The 16,427-nt window shown below is 43.4% G+C and overlaps 1 protein-coding gene across 1 annotated transcript in view; it reads left to right on the top strand.

The window, feature by feature from the left end:
* LOC121923189 (oxysterol binding protein) overlaps positions 1–16,427 on the top strand; it is a 43,554-nt gene that overhangs the window by 602 nt on the left and 26,525 nt on the right. The window contains exon 2 of the mRNA XM_042453373.1: positions 11,623–11,831. Within this exon, the coding sequence (XP_042309307.1) occupies positions 11,623–11,831 (209 nt within the window). The remainder of the gene's footprint in view (positions 1–11,622; positions 11,832–16,427) is intronic.

Raw genomic sequence — 16,427 nt, 5'->3', positions numbered from 1 at the left:
CGCTTGGCCTCCCTCCCTGCCACGTGGCAGCCCTGGGGGACACTTCTGGAGACCTGTTCCAAGAGGTTTTCCGGGCAAGGTTGCTTCAGAGGGGGCTTGCCCTGGCCTTCCCCCGAGGAGGCAAGGGGCTGTTGTTGAGTGCCTTCATAATCATCATAATAGTAATAACATTTGTTTGTACCCCGCCTCTCTGTGCAGCTCCACCGGGGCGGCTTGCCTGTTATACAATCTAATCCCAACAACCCACCCGCCCCCTGAAGTACAATCATTTCTGACTCGTGGCAGCCCTAAGCGAACCTGCCAGGGGGCTTTCCTGGCATGTTACTTCCGAGGGGCTTCCCCTGAGGAGGCCGAGAGTGTGTGGCCTCTTGCCCAAGGTCACCCAGTGGGTTCCTGTACATGAACCAGGATTCGAACCCTGGCCTCCCAAAGTCATGTTCCATAAGGCCACCCTATTAAGGGGCTTATTTGCCAAGACTGGTTCGGAAGAGTTTTGCCTCTTGAGGCCGAGAGAGCGTGGCTCGGGTGTTGAGTAGGCATATTTTTTTTTTTTGCCTTCTATGCTTTCCATTGCATAACAGAAAGGTCACAATCTGTCCCTGCCACACAGAGGCCATAACCTGTTTGCTCATGTAAAACCTCTGAGGGACCTTGGTCAAGAAGTCACACTCTCTCAGCCTCCTCAGGGGAAGGCAAGGGCAAAACCCTGGTCTCCAGAGTCATAGTCCAACACGCAGACCACCATGCCACACTGGTTCTAAGGCAGGAGAATAAATTGGTGCTGTGACCAACCAGGAAGGGGAGCCGGGGGTTATGGGTCCAAAACACACGGCAGCAATCATCCTGTTTGGGACGGTTTCAACTGCCCTGGCTCAGCGCTAGGGGATTTTGGGAACCATAGCTTGTTGTGGCAGCAGAGCTCTCTGACAGAAGGTTCAAGTCCCACAAAACTACAGTTCCCAGAACTTCCTAGCATTGAGTCATGGCAGCTAAAGTGCTCTCAGACTGGATTATTTCTGAAGTGTGTTTTGGACCCTGGTGCCGATTTCAGGGGAAAGGTCACCCTTGGGCTTTTGGTTTTTTTGTTTTGCCATTGACATTCCCGTGAGGCTGAGAGGGTGTGACTTGCCCAGGGTCACCCAGTGGGTTTCCTTTGGCGAGCTGGGAACTGAACCCTGGTCTCCAGAGTCATAGTCCAGTGGTCACACCGCTGTGCCACACTGGCTCTCGCAAATGCAGTGTACGTTATTTGAAAGAAAAGAAAAACAACACTTATTTGTCCCCTCTTCAGCACACCCAAATCAAGAAATAAGTGCTGTTTGTTTGTTTTCTTCTATCTTCTCATTCAGTTAATTTTTTTCATTCAAGCACCTCAGTTTTGCAAACGTTTCACCCTATCCACAGTCCCATGTTGTCTGGCTTCATGTACAGAAAAATTGCATCAGCTCTAATATTAAAGTACAGTGCATCCTCGCCTTACACAGGGGTCCGTTCCAGATCCCTCCGCGTAAGGCGAATTCCGCCTATGCTCAAGCCCCATTGTTTCCAATGGGGCTCGTGCACGGTGGTCACGGCAGCGCGCGGGGCGCAATGGGCGTGTGCGCCCGTTCAATTGAATGGGACGCGCCACCCCTTCCGCCCTGTGTGCGCCCCGCGGCTTGAGCGCGTATGCTCAAGCCGTGTATGGCGCGCCCACGTATGGTGCGGGCGCACTGTAACTTAGAAAAAGGAGTATGATCTGTGAAATCATTATTGGGTGCTAGCACAAAGAACACCTCAGATGACTGTGCCTGCTAACTTTACATTGCAAGCAAAAAAGAAACTTGTCATTATTGGGATATGATTTTAGTACAGCGTAGGTTTAATTCAAGACTGCGTATGTGGAGCTTCAGTTCAAAGCAGGCACCTGGAGAGGCCTACTTGTTTTGTATTTCCAGTTTAAAAAATGATAAAAAATTTATTGGTTGTAGCAGGGAATTGTACCCTGAACTCCAGCGTCGTAGTCCAGCACTCAAACCACTATACTGTACTGGCCACTCTCCAGATCCCTCTTCATGGGTGCTGGCTGAGCAATTCCAGGAACTGCCACCCAAAAATGTAGTTTTCCAAGCTCAGGTCTGGTCCGGCTAGGCCTGCCACACCCTGAGTCCATGTTGCTACGCCCAGCCACACTCTGTGCCCATTCAGAGCTCTTGTTGTTGGGTGTCTTCAAGTTATTTCTAACTTATGACAACCCTAAAGGGGACCTGTCAGGCGGTTTTCTTGCCAAGTTTTATCAGAGGGGGTTTGCCACTGCCCCTCTTTCCAGCATTACATCTGATGACCCCCCCCCCCCAAAAAAAGAGCCCACAGATGGCCACCAGATGAGCCTGGCGAAAATTCACAGCCTCTTCCTGGTGCTGCAGAGGTATTGCTGTGGGGCCAGAACAACTGTGTGTGTTGCGTGCCTTTAAGTTGTTTCCGACTTATGGCAACCCTAAGGCAACCCTTTTCTTGTTAAGATGTGTTTAGAGGAGGTTTGCCCTGCCTTCTCCTGAGGCTGAGGATATATGATTTGTCCAAGGTCGCCCACTGGGTTTCTTGGCCAAGCTGGGAATCTAATCCTGGTCTCCAGATTCATATCCCAACACCCAAACCACTATGCTACACTGGTTCTCACATGCAGAGCAGTGCTACTCAAAGTGGTGGTTCCTGTACCACAGCTAGTCTATTGACAAGTTGGTCCTTGGTGAATTTCCAGGATAGAAAGAAACAGTTGTAGGTAAAGGACACAAATATGGTGTTGGTTCCAGGCACGAGAGGGGGAAATTGCTGGTCTTCCATATCAAACTGATGTGAATGCCATGCCAAGCATATATGGTTTCCTTTTTGTGTGCACACATTTGTGTGCACTTGCTGTCTCACACATGCTCTCTTCCTCTGTCTTGTTTCCCTTCAGCTGCTTATAACCTTCGATTGCTTGTTCATCTTCCCAGCTAGCTTTGAAACAGCCTTTGTTTTGACAGATCATCCTTTACAATACTGCTGGAAATACCCCTTTGGGCCAATGTCAGAGTTGGGGAGATTCATCCCCACTGAAATTGCTGGCTATTCCAACCTTGATTCTGAGATTTGTGTGCTGTATTTGACATCTTATATATAATGAGAAAATGTTGGCCTTTTGGATATGATCCCTGAGGTAGGAATCACAAGTTACTTGTGAATCGAAGGTTTCTAAATGATTAGCATGCTGAATATGTCAGGTGTAGGACAAAGAAGTATGACCACCCCATAAAACAGGCCATCACAAACAGTGTGAGTACTGGGCAAGAAACAATCTACACTTTGGAGATGTGGCTTTTCTGACACTGCTACTTACCTAGTTAGAAAAGAAGTTCCTCCAAGTAGACTAGGAGCTTTGGGCAAGTTTTGTCTGGAATCCCGATCTAGCTGTTATAGGGTTGATAGTGTCCAGAATCCTTTTGGTAAACTACTCTGGGGATTGCACTTCTTCCAGGGCTGTGCAATGATGGGAAGGAAATGCAGTTAAAACTGCAGGCTCTAAGCAGCCTATTTCTCCAGTTGCTTACTTCCTGAAATCTTTTTCCTCCTGCCAAAATCCCCTGTAACCAGTGCAGTTATGCCAACATAATACAGCAACAAGATTCAAGACAGTATGCTGTACCCTAAACAAGAAGACTTGGATTCCAGTCCCTCCTCAGCTGTCCAGCTCTTTGGATAGTCAGTTCACAGTCTTGTCCAGTTTACAGTTGTTATGAACATAATAAGTTTGTCTAACATATATATCTCTACCTGAGCTCTTTAAAAGAAGGCTAGGTTACCAATGTAGTAATCTTAACAATGATCTCTTTTTCTTAAGATTCTACTTGCATAACTTCTTCCTTTACACTCCGGTTCCTCAAGCTACTATCTTCAAGGGATTCAACAACTTCTTGGATATTTTCTACTAATCCAAGAACAAATATTTATCATTATCTGTTTCTTTCAGCAGCCCTACATAACTTTCAGTGCTATGTGGTCTCTGTGTTACATTCTTGTGCTTACCGATAAATTTTAACTCGTATAATCTGCAGATTTTACCTCCTTTCTTCCAAATCTTGTCTTGATTCAGCCTGTATATTCGTTTCTGTGTAAATATGGAAGCACACTTCTATTAACTGTATTACATACATAAAACAGGAGGATTGCCAAGCAGCAGATCACATAGGGAACAATCACTAGATTGCCTCAGGGCAACATACTGAATAGTAAAACCACTTAAAATTATGAAATCAAGTAGAATGATCCTCAGTTTTTTAAAGAGAGAGACTGAGGCCTGTTACAGACGGGCAGCTAGTACGTCCTGAGGACGTACTAGCTTTAGGGTAAGTGCGTGGCTTACACACGCACATACCCCTATTACGGACTGAGTCTGTACAAGATGGCGGCAGCCGTTCCACACAGCTGCCGCCATCTTGACATAGTGGACGCTCTGCGTCCGCACGTCGCACCCTGGAAATGACGCCGCGAGTGCTTGCTTTGACACTTGAGGCGTCTCTTCCGGATTGCCGGAAGGAGCGCGATTTTCGCGCTCCTTCTTTGCAGCGCGGAGGAGTCACGCGGTTTGGCTGCTGCGACTCCTTCACACTGCAACCAGCAGTGGCCTGAGACCGCCCCTTTTGGGCGGTCTGTAACGGCCTGAGTTCACTTTTTTGTCTAGACTTTGCTTATACATCTGTCTTATTCCCTGGACATAGATATATATGTCCCCCTTCCAGCTCAGCATTATGCATCATTGTATTCATATATACTGTATATATACTGTAGTCAACTGATACGATCTGAAGAGAAACCATAATAAATGGTTGGTAAAGAAACCTACTAAACATGCTAGCCTGCCAAACAAAAAACTTTACCTAGCTTGCCACCAGACTAGAACCCTTCCTACATGACCAACATGATAGGAAAAACTAATAAGAAACAAACAAACAAACAAGCTTCATTTATATACCGCTTCATACTGCCTAAGCAGCGTCTGAGCGGTTTACAACTGTAAGCTAATTTGCCCCCAACAATCTGGGTACTCATTTTAGCAACCTTGGAAGGATGCAAGCCTGAGTCAAGCTTGAGCCCTTTTTCTGGTCTTGAACTCGCAACCTTGTGGTTTTGAGTGAGTGGCTGCAGTACAGGCATTTAACCACTGTGCCACCAGGTCAAATAATATTTCTGCAAAGCAGACTGATAGCAGAAAGATAGAAATCTTTTCCTCCACAATCAGTATGGAAAAAGAGTGGACTAGCAGTGGAATAATCTGTCCACCTGTTGCTGGCCTGTTTACTTGCTTGTGCAGATTTTCTAGTTATTCACCAGGTAAATTGCTAAATTTGGATTCAAATCTACATTCAACCATGGGAACCCACTGGGTAAGCCACACTCTCTCAGGCTTAGAGAAAGGCAGTGGCAAATCTCTATTGAATAAATTTTGTCAAGAAAACCCTGGATTAGGGTTGCCATAAATGAGAGTCAACTTGAAAGCGCATCACAACAGCAGACATATCTGTTGGTCTCAAAGTGCCACATGATTATTTGTTGTGCTTGTCACACCAAATTGATATGGCTGCCCTTCTGAAAGTCAAAAAAGTGACTATCTGCTCTCCATCTAGTTTCACACTTCAGGGAAGGTTTTCTTTTCGCTTAGGAGAAGGCTTGCTATTTACTTAGCCATCAACAAAACTGCCTGTAAATTGGCTATTTTGTCATTTCCCCATAAGATCTTTTCCTCTCTCTATTTTATTTTTCAGTCTCCTCTTCAAGCTGAATCTCTTTTTCTCAGTCTGCTTGGTTGATCTGCTCTGATATCTCAGACATACTGAAAATCTGAAGAAATAATAATTGTAAGCTTCTCTGAGAGCCTTTAGTACTGAGGGGCGGGGTATAAATACTGTAAATAAATAAAATAAATAAATATTCTATCTGTAACGGTTAGGCATAGATAGAAGACTCTTGTGCTGGCTCAAATGGCAGAGCAGAGGTCAGCTGAGATTTCCCAGATGAGATTAGCTAGCAGAAAAGCTACAAATGGGTGAACTGGGGGCCAGATTTGATTGTCCTGTATGGACTATATCCTGTTGCAATTACTACCATTTTGGAAGAATGTTAGCATGATGCCTTGGATATAGGATAGGTTGTTTTGTTAGATGACTAGGTTAGTTGTCTTCTCTACCCAAATTAAAGGTTTCATAGAAATGTATGATAGTTAACATTGCACTGCAAAGATAAGCCTTTGAAAGTCTGCCTTAACTATCATGATTTCCTGTAAAGGATCTTGGAAACTCTTGTTTTTAAGATTGCTGAAAGTATTCCAGTGAATTCTTAGTCCCTCAATATTACTGAGGGCAACTTTGTTTTGGAGCTGACTTGGGAGCCCATTTTAATATACGTAAGTGTGCCTATAGTTATGTAGACTTACTTCAGGCCTGTGACTAATATCTTCAGGTTTTTTTCCTCCTGTTTGGTTTGTAACACCTTGCCTGATGAAGAAGCCAGTGAAGCTTTGAATGCTTGCAACATGTATATTGTACATTTTGCTTAGCCAATAAAAGTATCACTGGTGGTATCCAGAGCAGCGCTTTGCGCCGGCCTGGATACATGCTAGGGTTGCCTCGGGGCGTCTTTTACAGACGCCCCACAACCCTAGCACATAACCACGCCCTGTCTACATGAGCACAACCATTACGACGTCATGGCCACACCGCAGCCAAACAACACATGCTGCTGCAGGGCACTTGTGGTGCCCTTTCAGCAGTGCCAGAAGGAGCTCCGAAACAGAGCTCAGTTCGCCACGCATATCGCTGGCGCGGCCTTTAAACAGCCTCACCAGCGATACAGAAGAGAAAGGGGCTGAGTGGCCCCTTTCTCTCTTTCCCTGCTGCTGTCAGGTGTCCTTGGGGTATGAAGCCCCAAGGATACCCCTTTCCAGGCTGCCGGAAAGCGGCGTTTTGCCACTTCCCTGAGGCCTGGAGAAGCAGCGGATCAGGGCCTCCGGGGCTGCCGCTGATACCCCAATTCATCGAGGAAAGGGGCAGGTGCAGGCCGCCCCAAATGGGCGGTCTGTATCCCGCCACTGTTTGGTGGATTTTTGACTGGATTTGCTAAATGGCCAACATGGCTACCCCCTGGATGTATGTTACACTTTTGGTATTCTGGCCTGTTTTAAACATCAGTTTCCTCTTACAGGCTTCGAAATAGTGATGTGTTTACATATTGACTGAATGTGCACATAGCTCAGTCCAGTAATGCTATATGAGGGTCATAGGATGAGTTTTGCCAACTCCATTAAAATTGATTTTAGCAGCCTCTGGCATTCATTTGTAGCACTGGTAATGAAAAGATATTCTGGTGAGGTAAAGTGCTATAAAAGTGATTTCTGATTTTTACTACTTGTTTTGCCCAAGGGTGCTAAACCTTTATCTCATGATCTGTATATGTTTGGAGGAAACCTGTGAGCCTTAGTGATTCTATAGTAGTGTAAACATCCAAGGAGAACTAAAATAAAAAGCAGCTACTCCCATATGACCAGCTGTCCTCAGGAGTCCAGGGCCTTGTCTGCATTGCAGAAATAGTTTGACATTTCTTTAACTGCTATGTGAGATATTTAACCTTCTCTGCCTGAGAGCTCTGGTCCCCACCAAACTACAAATCCCAGAATTCCATAGTATTGAACCATGGCAGTTAAATTTGTGTTAAGAAGCATTTTTCTGCAGTGCAGAGGCAGCCCTAAAACTATATGGGAATTCCTGTGGTGACACTAGTGAGTCCCTTTGCTAACATACCTACTATGGATCCCTATCTTAAGGCCTCTAGTGCTGCTATCAGCTGGTTATCCTTATTGTAATACATATTCATCTATTTCTACATTTACTCACTCTGAGCATATGTTATTAACATCCTCATTCCTGATTCTTCCTTTCCTCTAATGAAATCATATCTGTTTTCCTCATGAACAGCTCCAAAGTCTAGAGACAACTGTTTGGGTATTTCCCCCCTCATAAGTAGCCTGGCTATTTGTGCTCCCATACAAGGCATTCCATTTCATTTTCAGCACAAAGGATTGGGTTTAAAGGAAACTATCCCTAAATCAGGCAGAAGTGGCTTGCTTGTTAGCCACAGTCTTGTAATTTGGTCTGTATTATTCATAACGTAACTAGACTCAGGAAGACAAGAATAGCTGGCAGCAGGGTCTCATATTTCCCCATAGGCTCAGCCTGCAGGGAGGAGGAAATGGCCAGTTACTTTCTGTCCTGACGGGGGGGGGGGGGGCGGGGGGAGGAAACAAAAACACAGTGACCTCTGCAAGATGACACATGCTGGTAATGTCTGTGTGCCAGCCCAAAGAAGGTGTGTGTGCTGTTATCTGTGTGTTGCTTGGCACTGTAGCAGAAAGGAGATGGCTCTGCCTTGCACCATTTCGATACATGGGGAATTTGGTTCTTATCTCAAGCTGGGAACAGCAAAGAGTTGGATGAACATTAAAGTAGTCTGAAAATACTGCTGGTTATTTCTGTAAACCTGGGAGGGCAGCAGTACAGCCTTGGCCCTTGGAAGTTTGGAGAAAAGTGGGGACTGAGATGATTGATGATAATGGTTGGCTGTGGAGGTGTTCTCTCCAAATTCCAACTGCCTAACTAACATAGGGTGCTCATGAAACGACACACACACACTTATATTTATGCTACATGAATGGATGATATTGTTATTGCTGCTGTGTGCCTTCAAGTCATTTCTGACTTATGGTCATCCTAAAGCAAATTTATCCCAGGGTTTTCCTGGCAGGATTTGTTCAGAGGAGGTTTTCTGCTTACATCCTCTGAGGTGGGAGAGTGTGGCTTGCCCAAGGTCACCCGGTGGGTTTCCATGGTTGAGCAAAATTTGACCCCTGGTCTCCAGAACTGTGGTCCAATTGTGGTCCAACGCTTAAACCACTGCACCACATTGATCCTCATGAATGCCTATGTGGATACATATGCACAAATATATATCTGCCAGCACAGATATATTATTGGTTGTCATTGGAGAGTGTCCCCAGTGCAAGGACAGCTAATGCATGGGTGGTCCATTTTTAAACTTAGTAACCAAGGATGCTGCAACAAATTCTGTCTGTCACCTTCAGAGGTTGTGGTTCCCACACTTTATTTCATTCATTGCAAAATGTTGAGATAGATAGGTGTTCCATGTTTGGGAGAGAGAAATGCTCAATTTTTGGATTTTTAATGGAAACCTGGTGTCTCTTTCACACTACACATTTATACTACTTTGATACTACTTAGCACTTGGCAAAGAATTATAAATTCCTTCCAAAGCTACAAATTCAAGGATTCCATAGGATGAAGCCGTGGCTGTTAAAATGGTGCCAAAAATCTATAACTGTGTAGTGTGGACGAGACCTTGGATTATGTAAGCACCAAATTTCAACTTGTTTTTTGTTGTGGAAGTACCTAAACACACATAATTCTCCCATAGTGAATAAACTCCAGGTATAAATGGGCAGATAGACAAGTTTTTCACCTCTTTAGAGATTATTTATACAAGTGGCTGAAAACACATGCACCTACATCCTTGTGAATGTTTTTCTCTGGAGGTCCAGCAGTCCAACAGTTTTGCTGTGCACACTATGAACATTAGTATGTATCTGGTTCTGCATTTAACACCCTCAAACAGAAGTCTGGCTGTGTCCCAATATTGAATGTAAAATCCCCCTGCCATCTGGTCTGTCCACTCTGCTTGTGTGGCTTGACCAGCTAGCTTGGTGAAATTATCAGGCAGTTCTGTGAAGTTCAAGAGATTGCCCTATTAATAGAAATGCCTGCTGGTAGTGTTCACAGTCACAGAGAGGAGGCTGCACCTATTTCAGGGGACATTCTTGCCTGGGAAATTATATTCCAGGTGGTAGTGGAAAAGGCCCCAGACACTCACAAAAATATCATCATCATCATCTAAGGCAAGCATGAGAAATGTGAGTGGCAAGTTACTTGCTCATTAACTTAGAGTTCAGTTTGGTTTAATAATTTGCCAAAGTAAGGGTCAGAGTGCATATGACTGTGTGCAAAATATATGTGCAATTTTCATATATTGATTAGACAAACTAGATTTTCTTTGAGGGCACAGGGGGTGTTCGGACTTTGAAATTAGGGAGCCCAGCTTGTGTAATCTAAGGTAGTGCTTCTCAAAATTGTGATTGGTCCCTGGCCCCTTGGTCCCTAACAAGATTCCAGGAAAGTTGATCAGTGGGCACAAATATGGAGCTAGTCTATGGTATGCTAGAAAGAACAATTGCTCTTCACGCACATCAGGTAGCCTGAAAAACACTGATGTAAGGCACAAAGAGGTGCTTCAGAAATTGCTGGACTTTACTATTTCAGACTTCAGTAGGAAATGTCCTGGATCAAGGCTGGAAAACATAATCCTTCAGATTGTATTCTAGTTCCCATCAGCTGCAGCCAAGCTGGCCAGTGTTGATCTGTTTTGTACAGTGGAAACAAATCATGTCAGGGGAGAGCTAGGTAGACTCCTCCTTGATGTTTATTTTTCTGTGTCTCAAATTGATTCAGTGGGCCATATTCATTCATATTGTAGGATTATAGTTGAGGCACAGTGATACTGTACAAATGGCTATTTACATAGCAGTCCTGTAATGCTTTGGATTTGGTCTAGGTCCCCATGATCCATCCCAGCCATACACTTACCGATTCAGATTACTCTTTATTTTTCTCAACTGTATATCTGTACATTATGAAGAGTAGTGATTACCTTACAGGGTTGTTGGGAGGGCTAAAGGAGAAAAGGGAAAAGAAGGCATCTGAAAATCCAAACAGCACTATACAAACAATAGTGGAAGTAAGATGCTGGAAAAGTGTTTGAAAATATTAGAAAATCAAAGGTACATAGGAGAGAGAAAGTAGAACACTTAGTGGGCTAAACCAGAACTGCCACCATCATTATTCACATTAATTGGAAATTAATCCCTGACTCATCCCTTTCAAGAGCTGGTTTCAAAAAGTAGAAGCCTGATTTTTTTACTTTCATCTTATACTTTTGATTTTCTTGGATGTCACCACATCTCATTGTAAAATATACATCCATGAAAATATTTGGATTGTGACCTTAACGTGGGAATAGTAACACACTATGTCTGTATTGTGTGAGTACAGTTGGGTTATATCAAAGTCATATCCTACTGCCTTGAATATTCTTTAATGCAGTAGAGACCTCCATCAACAGAATGAGGAGGGATACTCTTCTACACACCCCCACTCTCCAACATGCTCTGGAAAGCTGGGGAGCCCTTCCAAACAGTATAGGAGATAAGGAACACAAGGAAGAGGATGAACTGTTGAAAACCCCCTTCCTGTCTAGTTTGCTGATAATATACTGGCTCGAATTGCTTTCCACAAGTGGAGAGAGAGTAGTTGGATACAACCTAGGCCAGTGGTGCATCTGGCCAGTGGTGCATCTGATTCACCTGCCTATTCCTCATGCCTAGGAAAGGAGAGACAGCAGTTGAGGAGACGGAGTCTCTTTTTCTCTTAGATTAAACCTTTGATATATACTTGTTCATTCCCTTGTGCATCTTCCCATCGCCTACAGGTCAAAGGCAGAGATGCGGCACACTTGCCGTGGAACAATTAACCTGGCCACAGCTAACATCACAGTGGAAGACTCCTGCAACTTCATCATTTCCAATGGAGGGGCACAGACTTACCACTTGAAGGCCAGCTCTGAAGTTGAGAGGCAGCGTTGGGTTACGGCCCTGGAGCTGGCCAAGGCTAAAGCAGTCAAGATGCTAGCAGAATCAGGTATGGGGCAGGACACATATGGGGCAAGGGAGGGAATTGGGAGGGAAGCTTATTTTGAGAGAAAGGATGTCCAAGTGAATTAACATGGGGAAAATAGAGGAGAAACTTCTCTGAGCAGAGGTGGTCAGCTCGTGATGCTGCGGAAAATAGCAAGTAGTCAGACAGAGTGGCATCGTGATTTGAGTGTTGGACTCGATGGGACCAGGGTTTGAATCCCCACTCATGCATGGAAACCCATGTAATAACTGGCTCCGTACATGGTGCCGCCAAGAACGTTTTGGATTCTTGTATCATGGACTGAGGTTCCATGAGGAAGGACTTCTGGCAAGGGATGGGTTGCATCTCACGCCAACTGGCAGAAACGTTTTTGCCAATAGTCTCAAGAATTTGATCATAAGGGCTTTAAACTGAGTTATGTGGGGGAAGGAGACAAAAGGGATGGAAAAAATAGCCAAACTGTCATAGAGGGAACAAGACAAACAGTCCAAGGACCCCACAGTGAGAGAAAAAAATGTTTGCACAGGCAGCAAGTAAAGGGAACACATGGTCTTAAATGTCTCTACACTAATGCACAGAGTGTGGGACATAAGCAAGCTGAACTTGAACTCCTAGTACAACAAAGCCAGTATGATATAATAGGCATCACTGAAACCTGGTGGGATGAGTCTCATAATTGGAATGTAGAAATAGAGGGGTATAACCTTTTCAAGAGAAACAGGCCAAACAGGAAAGAAGGAGAGATAGCCTTATATGTCAGGGACGTTTACACCAGTGAAGAGATCCAGGACATCGATTCTGGAAGCGAGGTGGAGAGCATCTGGATAAAAATTAAAGGTGCGGGAAACAACAGGGATATTATTGTGGGAGTCTACTACAGACCCCCAAGTCAGACGGAGGAATTGAATGATGCCTTTCTAGAACAAATGACCACACACTCAGAAAGGAGAGATATAATAGTGATGGGTGACTTCAACTATCCTGATATTTGCTGGAAGTCAAACTCAGCCAAATATTCAAGGTCTAGCAAATTCCTCACTTGCCTTGGAGACAGTTTCATTGTCCAAAAGGTAGAAGAGGCAACAGAGGGATCAGCTATTTTGGATCTAATCCTAACCAACAGGGATGACCTAGTTAATGGAGTGCAAGGGTTGGGATTCTTAGGTGGAAGCGATCATGTACTCCTGGAGTTTGTTATACAATGGAAAGGAGAAGCCAGGCATACTCAGACACACATTCTAGATTTTAGAAGAGCGGATTTTAGTAAACTTAGAGAAATACTGGGGTTGATAAGGGAGTTCAAGATGGATGGGACTTTCTCAAAAGGGAGATACTGAAGGCACAATTTCAAACAGTTCCTTTTTTTAATTGTTTTTTGATCAAGATAATACAGATTCCGAACACAATTAACAATTATACATTTATACATTCTTGATCCTAAATTTTGATTTTTCTACCCCCCAATACTTTGAAACCCCCCCTTCTCTGCCGTATATTACATTATATCCGTCAATGAGTTACAATCAAGCTTCATTTATCCATATTCCCAAAAGATACAACAAGACTATAATCCTAGAGCATCGCATTACGTTTCGTTTTTCACATAATCATATATTTTTTTCCAATTTTCTTCCCAGTCATCAGACCATTTGTCTTTTCTTAATAGTGTTAGTTTGTCCAGTTGTACCATACTCAACCATTTCTCTAACCAATCTTGAGTTGTTGGGGCATTTTTATCTTTCCATCTTTTGGCGTAACATAACCTTGCCGCCGTAAAAGCATACAACAAAAACTTCAAATTAATACGTTCACCTTTATCTTCTAGTAATTTAAAACAGGAAAGCCTCCGGCTTAAAAAATTAATTTTAATTTGTAAATTTTTGTATAGCATCATGAATAATTTTCCAAATTATTTGCCACTGGGCAAGTCCACCATACATGAAATCTGTCGCCGTTGTTACTGGGACATTTCCAACAAAAATTTAAATTTTTCCCTGCATTTAGCTATTTTACGGGAGAATATGCCAACGTATAACATTTTTATAAAAGTTTTCCTTACATCCATACTACAATATAACTCAATCTTTTCCCATGTCCTTTGCCAGATGTCCAAAGGAAATTCTTGTCCTATGTTTTGCGACCATTTAACACATGTTTCTTTAACTACTTCTCCTCTGTTTCTCTTTTCAAAAGAACTTTATACAGGTTTAGATATAGTAGCAGCATTTTTTGAATGTATAAGCACTTATCCAGCTCTGTTTCAGTTCAAACAGTTCCAATGAGGAAGAAAAATGGGAGGTGTCTCAAGAACCAGGATGGATGACTAAGGAACTTTCAACTGAGCTAAGTTTTAAACAGGGCATGTATAGAAAATGGAAGGGGGGGGAATCACCAAAGAGGAATTCAACAAAATACAAGCACATGTAGGGGTAAAGTCAGAAAAGCTAAGCACAAAATGAACTCAGGCTTGCAGAAAGGTTAAGAACAACAAAAAGGGCATTTTTGAATATATCCGCAGCAAAGGAAGAAGAAGGAAACGGTAGGGCACTGCGTGGAGAAGATGGCAAAATGCTAACAGGGGACAGAGAAAAGGCAGAATTACTCAACACCTTCTTTGCCTCAATGTTCTCAGAAAAGGAAAAGGGTGCTCAACCTGAAGATAATGGAGCAGAGGGAAGAATAGGGGAATTCAGCATAGAATAAGTAAAGAGATTACAGGAATACCTTGTGTAATCTAAAGGAATTTAAGTCTCCAGACCAGATGAAATACATCCAAGGGTATTAAACGAACTGGCAAATGTAATATCGGAGCCATTGGCAATAATCTTGGAGAACTCCTGGAGAACAGGAGAAGTCCCAACAGGAGGAGGGCAAACGTCCCCATCTTCAAAAAGGGGAAAAAAGAGGATCCCAACAATATTGTCCAGTTAGTCTATATCAGGAAAGATTCTGGAGCAGATCATTAAACAGAGAGTCGTGAACATCTAGAAGGCAATTCCATAATCACAAAAGTCAACATGGGTTCAGAGAAAGACGTCAGCCAGACAAATCTAATCTCTTTCTTTGATAAATACCAACTTGTTAGATGAAGGGAATGCTGTGATATAGTATATCTTGATTTCAGCAAGGCCTTTGACAAGGTTCCCATGACATTTCTTGCAAACAACGGCAAATGTGGGCTTGTTACATGGATTTGTAATTGGTTGACTGGCCGAACCCAAAGGTTGCTCAACAATGTCCTCTTCACCTGGAGAGAAGTGACCATTGGGGTCCCACAGGGGTCTGTCCTGGGCCCATGCTATTCAACATCTTAATCAATGACTTGGATGACAAATTCGGGGCATATTTATCAAATTTGCAGATGACACCAAATTAGGAAGAATAGCTAATACCCAGAGGACAGGACCAAAATTCAAAATAACCTGAATAGACTAGAAAGCTGGCCAAAGCTAACAAAAGGAAATTCAACACGGAGAAATGTAAGGTACTGCACTTAAGGCGAAAAAATGAAATGCACAGATATAGGATGGGTGACACTTGGCTGAATGAAATTACGTGTGAAAGGGATCTGGGAGTCCAAGTAGACCACAAGTTGAACATAAGTCAACAGTGCAAACGTGGCAACTAAAAAGCCAATGCAATTTTAGGCTACATAAATAGACAGTATAGTGTCTAGATCAAGAGAAGTAATAGTGCCACTATTCTGCTCTGGTCAGGTCCCACTGGAATATGTGTCCAGTCTGGGCACCAAAATTTAAAAAGGATGTGGAGAAACTGGAGCATGTCCAAAGGAGAGCGACTAAAATGGTGAAGGGTCTGGAAGCCATGCCCTGTGAGGAAGGACTTAGGGACTGGGTATGTTAGCCTAAGAAGAAGAGAAGGTTAAGAGGTGATATGATAGCCCTGTTTAAATATTTGAAGGGATGTCATATTGAGGAGGGAGCAAACTTGTTTTCTGCTGCTCCAGAGACTAGGATCCGGAACAATAGATGCAAGCTACAGTAAAAGAGATTCCATCTCAACATTAGGAAGAACTTCCTGACAATAATGGCTGTTCGACAGTGGAACACACTCCCTCGGAGTGTAGTGGAGTCTCCTTCCTTAGAGGTCTTTAAGCAGAGGCTGGACAGTCATCTGTCGGGGATGCTTTGACTGAGAGTTCCTGCATGGCAGGGGGTTGGACTGGATGGCCCTTGCGGTCGCTTCCAACTCTATTGTTCTATGACCTTTAAAAATCACACTCTCTCCGCCTAAGAAGAATGGAATAGCAAACCTCCTCTGAATAAATCTGGCCAAGAAAATACCATGATAGATCACCATAGTTCAGAGTTAACTTGAAGGCATTTAACACAGCGGTCTTGGTAGGCTAGTGAGGGTGGGTTTACGTTTGCACTCCAAGCCCTCCCACTTGGCAATATTGGGGCTTCTTTTGATAGGTGGATTTCAAAAGTTAAAACCTTACAATGTTATAAATATTTCAGTATCACTTACCTTTTAAATAGATACAACTAAAATGTACCCAGCTGTATTTTTTGTACTAATTTTGAAAATGAATACAAATATTTATATTTGCAAAAGCATTGAAATTAGATAGATAGA

This window comes from Sceloporus undulatus, chromosome 1, assembly GCF_019175285.1.
Source record: "Sceloporus undulatus isolate JIND9_A2432 ecotype Alabama chromosome 1, SceUnd_v1.1, whole genome shotgun sequence".
NCBI classification, from domain to species: domain Eukaryota; kingdom Metazoa; phylum Chordata; class Lepidosauria; order Squamata; family Phrynosomatidae; genus Sceloporus; species Sceloporus undulatus.
This window is presented reverse-complemented; position numbering and strand designations above follow the sequence as displayed.